General features: G+C 30.8%; 1 protein-coding gene across 3 annotated transcripts; it reads right to left on the bottom strand.

Moving 5' to 3' along the window:
* On the bottom strand, positions 2,050 to 6,344 carry LOC109328041 (IQ domain-containing protein IQM1-like). 3 transcript variants are annotated; one of them, XM_019561287.1, is made up of 9 exons: positions 6,121 to 6,344; positions 5,280 to 5,773; positions 4,786 to 4,900; positions 4,493 to 4,558; positions 4,275 to 4,363; positions 3,724 to 3,811; positions 3,388 to 3,618; positions 3,056 to 3,157; positions 2,050 to 2,710 (listed from the first exon to the last, which is right to left on the bottom strand). In XM_019561287.1, the coding sequence occupies exons 2-9, from the start codon at positions 5,714 to 5,716 to the stop codon at positions 2,285 to 2,287; spliced, it is 1,554 nt and encodes a 517-aa protein (XP_019416832.1). In that variant the 5' UTR covers positions 5,717 to 5,773; positions 6,121 to 6,344; the 3' UTR covers positions 2,050 to 2,284. The 3 variants fall into 3 exon arrangements, with proteins under 3 accessions (XP_019416832.1, XP_019416831.1, XP_019416833.1); XM_019561286.1 differs by having other exon boundaries at positions 5,280 to 5,730; XM_019561288.1 differs by lacking the exon at positions 6,121 to 6,344 and adding an exon at positions 5,780 to 5,837 and having other exon boundaries at positions 5,280 to 5,736.

Raw genomic sequence — 7,232 nt, 5'->3', positions numbered from 1 at the left:
TAAAACTTAAGCTATTATTTAAAGTAAAACTAATTCTAACTACCATAACAAAAAACTATCTAAAAATAAATCATCTTCATTTTTAATTATATAAATTTAATTAAAATATGTGTATTAGATAAATATCTATAGTTTTTCTTATCATAAATGGCAACAAGAATGTCTTATGATAAGGACATGAAGTATAACATGATATTTTATTTACTTTTTATGATGCCATGAATAAGATTTTGGTATGTGTTATTCTTCCGTACACCTATTCACCTATAGTATAGGCTGAACATTACAGGCAGATATTACCATATCAGTGCAGCTTGCAGAAAAAGCTGAATAGGTATATGGCATGGCCCCTATGAAATTGGTATTATTACCCCAAAATTAGTTAAGACAAATATTCATAGCCTACCAAACCAAGTGATTACAACATATGATAGTTGTTTTGGATTCATTTTTATTGGATTATACTCAACTTCATTAATTCCAACTCACTTACCACTTAATTGATTTGGTTTAGGTAGGATAGAAAAATGATATATTATCCTACTAATTTTTTCAACAAATCATCATACTAACTAAAAAGTGACAAATGCTACAAAGTGATAATTAATTTATTAATAATTGGTTTATAGATAACAAAATGAGTAATGTATGTGGGTGTGCGCTCATATAACCATCATTTTTATGTGGACAGGACAACAATGTTGGTCGGCAGGCCGCATGTTCATTAACCCGTTGTAAAACATCCAGAATATTTAATTTTATCTATTAACACAATATAAATATATCCACAATGGCTTAAATTTTTGCAGACATTTGATATCGGTTGGTGCTATCATTTGAATATGGGTCATAGTGAGGTAATAATTTCAAAGCAACTAATGAAGAGACCAAGTATCCAACTCAACTCATGACATTATAATCCCTATTACATCTCCTTTCTACTTCAACTAAGACCCTGAAAAACTTTTTCACCTTACATAAAATTTTTGCCCACTAAAAAATAACATTTTTACCACTAGTTAAGTTCATTCGCAGCTTCATATCTTCCTTTCAAGGTCATCATCAATGGCTACTTCATATTCATGACAAACTTAGGATCTATGCACCTCACTATCATTCTCTAAAGTTGGAGGGAGAATTATCTAACATCACATTGTTAGGTATATTAAAGTACGAATTCACACATTAAATATTAGATGATGAGCGAAAGATCTTATAAATGAAAATGTACATAAAACCATTATTTTAAGATTATGGTTCACACTTATGATGGTTCATTTTTCTTATGCCCTGAGAACGATTTAACTCCCCAGTGATTAGAGGCTCCCGATATGATAACACACATCATCAGCCTACTAAAAAATGTCAGTTGTGCTTCATATGTGAGAGATTTAGGACGAAGGATGGTGCAACTTCACTCACCTTCATTTAGGGCAACATTGGGGAAACAAAATAATGTTCCTATAGTTTACACCCACAAACATAATTATGGGTATTGGAGCTTCATACAAATGATCCATCATTGACACTCATGGGAAGTAATGAATTACTTAGTGTTTTAAACTGTAATAGTTATAGTTATGTTGTATTTATTATAATTGTGGAAAATTGCATGATGTAATTGTAGAGATTTCAGAAATCGTAATATTATAGTCATAATTACAATCATAAAGTGCAATTTAAAACACGAGATTTGGTTATTGTTGTGGTTGTGTTATGGTGGCACTTATTGCTGAACAATGGTGGGATGGTGCTAGTCACAATAATGTTGCTTATTGGTGAATGGTGATTCGAACTATTTCTATGTCAATAAGTATATACCAATCATTATTAAAATGAAAGAAGGATGGTAGAATAAGATGATAGGGACTTATTAATTTTATATTTCATTTTATAATAATGATGAAAATGTAAAAAAAAATAAAGGAAAAAACCACTATTTTTAAGGACATGAAACCCATTTAAGCATTCTATAAGTGAGGAGCATCTCATGCTTCTTCATTACCCTTTACTTGATTTCAACAAATCACAATAATATAAGAAATAAAATAAAATAAATGATTGCTATTATCATATTTGATCAGATTTTTTTTTACTCTACTTACATATAAGATGATATAACTAAATCACCTTCTCTAAAATAATAAAGGAATAAACAAATTCTCAAAACCATAATAAAACAAGAGAAACATAGAGATTTTCTAGTAGTACCCATTCTCCATCACTAGAATGACCTTAAAAGTTAAATCCTTGTACCCATTTCATCCCTTAACATGTAGGACTTTTAGGCTCTTGGGCTAGGTAACCCCATATAAGCAAGCCTAGGTGAAATCCTAACATTTGGACTAGGCCTAGGAGAAGGTATTGGACCATAACTAGAGTTTCTTGCAGAAGCTGGTCCAGGTGATAAGTTAACTTGTTCCAATGCCCTTAATTGAAGATGTTCAGGATAATCACGAACACACCCAATTCTTGGTCCAGCCCCAGTGGACCATTTGCATGATAACCTCTTTGAATAGTCAAATACAGAGTGGGCTTCAACCACTTTATCAATTGGTGCATTATTGATTTCTTTGTCATTGTTGTTGACTTGTATATTATTAGTTTCTGAGCTTGATTGAGAAGGACCCATAATTTGTTTTGATTCATTAGTGGCAATAAATGAATTTGTCTCACTAAATGTTGGGTCATCATCATCTACAGCACATTTCTGCATAGAAACAAGCAACACAACCATCACCTAATTTATCTCATAAGAAAGTTTGGTACACTTGCATTAATTAAATAAAACTTTTGGAGTTTTTATTGAATATTAGTTTTATTATTAACCTTGATTCATTTTAGGTGTAACATTCATAAATCATTTTACTCATACATGAGACTATCGTGGTAGTTTTTTGTATAATCAATGATATTCTCTAACCCTTTTTGAATAAGGAACTAATTTATTTTGGAGCTTATTAATAATAATTTTTTATTAAATTTTTTTAATCAAATACTAGATGAATAGTGGGAAAATGTGTACTAAACTAATGCTAAAGTTTTAGTCATTTACCTTGACATTAGTGAGGTCTACATTATGCTCCTCAAGAAAGCTTATAAATTCTTTGAAGTTCTCTTCTGTTGGGTGATAGTGACCACTATATGGCCAAATAGCCTGCAATGAACATACATCAACACTTTTTAAGCCAAAATTGCATTTGCTAAATTGATTATTATAAATATTATAGTCACTTTCATTAAAATCAAAACTATCAACAAAGTGTTGGTTTAGTGGTATAAACCCTTACTAGATCTCCAAAATGACCAAAATATCAATGATTCGATTTCTGAGAGTGACACTTATTAGAAGGGCAGTCACACATCACGAAATGATTAGTTCCTTACCTTAAGCAGACCTTGTTGAGCCACTAATCTACCAGCAGCTGTTGTTGCAGCTCCAGATAGAAAGCTAGAGTGCTGAAATGCACCTTTTTTCTTTCTCCCCACATATAATGACCTTGTTGTGCTAAGAACAAATATCCATTTTGATTTTCCATCAGTGTCAACAAGCCTCCCATCTTGTATGAAAACAAGTTTCCCATTTTCAACAATTACTTCATATTCTTCCCTTTCTTTCTGAAATTGGTTACAACAAAGATTAACAATATTATATTAAACATGACATATATGTGTGTATATTATTGAGTATAAATGTGGTATGGTCTAGTAGTAATAACTTACTGGTCCAAGATATTTAATTAATTGGCGTTGTAGAGTGTTCCTTGGACATTTCTCAAGATTTATTTCTTTACCATCTCCAACATCCAACCTGCATATTATCAAGCACATAATTAACCATCCTTAGCTTTTTATATATATCAGGCGATATAAGTTACATTCAATCTCAACCATTCATTTCTCTTAAATTCAACGGACCATAGGGGTGAAACTTAGAAGTTATCTAAGATTCTTCTTTTTATCTCTCATCACCTCTTTCACTCACTCTGTTAGATTTAACAAAATAAGTATAGGTGACTGAGATTGAATGTAACTTAATTTTGGTGTAAATAAATTTATATAGAAGTGATCCAAGTGAGAATAATTCTTATATAAATACTATAAAAATAATAAATCAGAGTCTTACACAACTAACCATACATGAATGATTAGAATTAAAAGTCGTTTATTGGTCATAATTACTTCTTTTAATTTTGATCATATATATTCTAGTTCATAATAATTATTGATGAAGAAAATGATATGATTAGAAATGTCTTAGAATAAGAGTATACCAATAGAAAAATGGTTGGGTGCTTTGGCTTTCAAACCAAATATCATAATAGAAATGCAAGTTGTGTCCATAGCGATGACGTGGGTCAATCTGTGAATAAAACAAGAAGGAAAAGGACATTGTTAATATATTAGATTTGATTAGATTATAAATGAAAGGTTCATATGAATTCACATTTAAATAAGGAATAAGGTTATAATACAATAATGGATAACTCACAGCTTCAAGCCAATGTTGCAAGGCTAGTTTTTGAGCCTTATCATCTTTGGACAAACCTTTTCCAACCTGTATGAATAAGTACAAAAATACAACATCAAATAAAAAACATTAATAATAGAATAAAATGGGTGCAATTTGTTTAATTTAGAGAGACTGAGCCTTAACATAATGGTAAGGTAGTTTGTCTTATGATTAACTTATGAGTTTAAATCTTGGAAGCATCATCTGTTACACTCTCCAGACCCTACTATGTGTCCTTTTCGAGAAACTCGGATTTTATAGAAAATAAATACCTTAGCGGCTCTTGTCCTTGCCCTTGCCCACCTTGACACAGCAGTTTCTTGTTTCTGGACATCAAAGAATGAAATAGAACTCCTTCTAAGTGCAGCAAAGTCTAATGCCTTCCACCTACATCATTCAAAACTCACCAATTAATAAACAACATTATACACAATGATAGTTTAACCAAATATCCAAAGGAATTTCTTACACAAATCTAATACACCTACAATGACAAGACCAATCACAATATTAATCTATATATAACTATTATAAGTAATGAATAATAACATGATTGGCCTAGCACACCTAATATGAATACATCAACTAATCCTTTCGGATAAAGAACTAATCTTTTTCGAGTGCGTGACTATCCTTCTAAATAAGTGTTACTCCTACGAATCGAACCATTGAACTTTTGATCATCCTGAGATCTAGTAGAGCCTTACACTCCTAGACCAACACCTTGTTAGTAAAAGTAATGATTTTCATTGTGACTAAGACTAACCATAGCTCCTCCACCACCACAGCACAATCTGCTAAGTTTCTTCTAGTACGGTAACTCTTGTACACTTTTTGAAGCTTAGTTGCTGCAGCATCAAGCTCACTAACTGGTCTTGGAGAAGAGAAAACTGCTGATTCTGGCAGAGAGAGTATAGGCACTGGTTTATGCTGAAGTAATAGTTCTTCACTTACAGATTCATAATCCATATTGTTCTCTTTATTATATGGAAGGTTTCTTTGAAGGGTCACTTTTTGTGGTCTATGACCCTTAAACCTGCTTGATGTAGTAGTTGTATCTGATTCTCTCTTTTTGAAACTTGGTGTTCTTAAAAACACAGCACTGTTTTTGGAACCAAGTGTAATGTTGAAAGATAGACCAAAGAGTGAATGTGTAACAATTTCTTTCCAAGCTGATAGCAATAATGAAAGTGATAATCCCATAATAGAGTTACACCCTTCAATTTGTTTGGAGAAATTATGCTCTGAATTTTTTTAGCCCTGAAAATTCATATACACATTAGACAATGTATAAGTACAAATTTACGAGACAAAGAAATATTGTTACCGAATATGTGACATAAGTATACAGTTTATTTGACTACATGGTTCATCACTTTTTACATTATTACTTCTGATATGTAGTATGAAAGATTAACGATAGAATCTGGTAACTATTGACCCCAACAATATGAAATAGTGGATGCATATAACTCTGCATATTCCCTAGCTAGTTCTTCTTTCCTAAACTAAGCAACCCAATGAACAAAACTAGTATAGTTTTAAGATACATGCATAAATACATATATACACATATAAGATATGAATATCCACTATGAACGGTTTACCTTATATTGAATAGAGTGTATGAAGATAAGTCTCTAGTATGATTTGAAGTTTGTCTCCAAGAACAAGTACACAATAAATGAAGAAATATGGTTCTATCTCAGTGTCTCCCCTTGCTTATATATATAATAAATATATATGTATATGTTATGAGGAAACAAATATTTCCACATAGCAGACATAAAATACTTGTCAAAAACTGGAAAATGAAAGAAAGTCTTTGAATTCCACAAGGAATCTACACACACACGTTCCTAAGGAAAAATAAAGGGTAGGTGTGTGTGGCTAAAAGTTTCCAAGTTTACTTGTTTTTATATTCAAAGTCTAATCCATGAGTTTATTTGAATGGTCCAACCCTCAATATTGGGTTTGTAACTAAGGAGCATAACCATAAATTTGTTTTAACTAATTTGATATCATAATTAATATCATATATATATATATATATATATATACTTAGATTTGTCCTTTTAATATATATATTTTCTTAGAATATATAAGAAACGTGATTAGACATTATATTGATGATGAAGTTTCAGTGTACATAAACAGTTTTCTATTTACTTTTGTTTTTGCATTTGTAAGTTTTCTCCTTGTTGACCATAAACAAGTAGACCGTGGTAGAATAAGAAGGAACATCGTGAGTCTCACTTTGAAATAAAGGATAATATTTTCAGTGTTTTTTTATTCATGCAATATTTGAAATAACAACTTCTATCTATTTTTTAGACTAGCTATATGTGTGTGTGGTATTTCATTTTTTTTTCGTAATCCTGTATGTTAATTTTTTGTTCTAATATCGAAACACTACACCAAAACAATAGCACTTTTAAATTGTTATTTAACAATGTTTTTTTATGTGAGTTCAGTAGTATATAATGTTATATTCAATAGTATTTTTTGTAGCATGGTAGAAAGTAGACATTTAGCAGAGCTCACTGAAGCAAATGTTGTTGAATGTCTACTTTTTAAATAAGACAATATATCTCCGAGACATTCTATGAAACATAAGACAAACATGTCTAACTCCACTCCATTTACAATAGATTTGTTAAATCATCAACGACTTCAACTACATTCAACCTTAACATATTGCAATATTATAAAGTAACAT

This window comes from Lupinus angustifolius, chromosome LG15 (genome assembly GCF_001865875.1).
Source record: "Lupinus angustifolius cultivar Tanjil chromosome LG15, LupAngTanjil_v1.0, whole genome shotgun sequence".
Classification (NCBI taxonomy): domain Eukaryota; kingdom Viridiplantae; phylum Streptophyta; class Magnoliopsida; order Fabales; family Fabaceae; genus Lupinus; species Lupinus angustifolius.
The sequence above is the reverse complement of the archived record's forward strand: the minus strand, read 5'-3'. Positions and strand labels throughout refer to the sequence as shown.

Coding starts and splice junctions, on each gene's coding strand:
- LOC109328041 (XM_019561287.1), bottom strand. CDS start 5,716: ATGGGATTATCACTTTCATTATTGCTATCAGCTTGGAAAGAAATTGTT. Junction 4,559..4,785: donor CAAGGACAAGAGCCGCTAAG/GTATTTATTTTC, acceptor TTATTCATACAG/GTTGGAAAAGGTTTGTCCAA. Junction 4,364..4,492: donor TGCAACATTGGCTTGAAGCT/GTGAGTTATCCA, acceptor TTTTATTCACAG/ATTGACCCACGTCATCGCTA.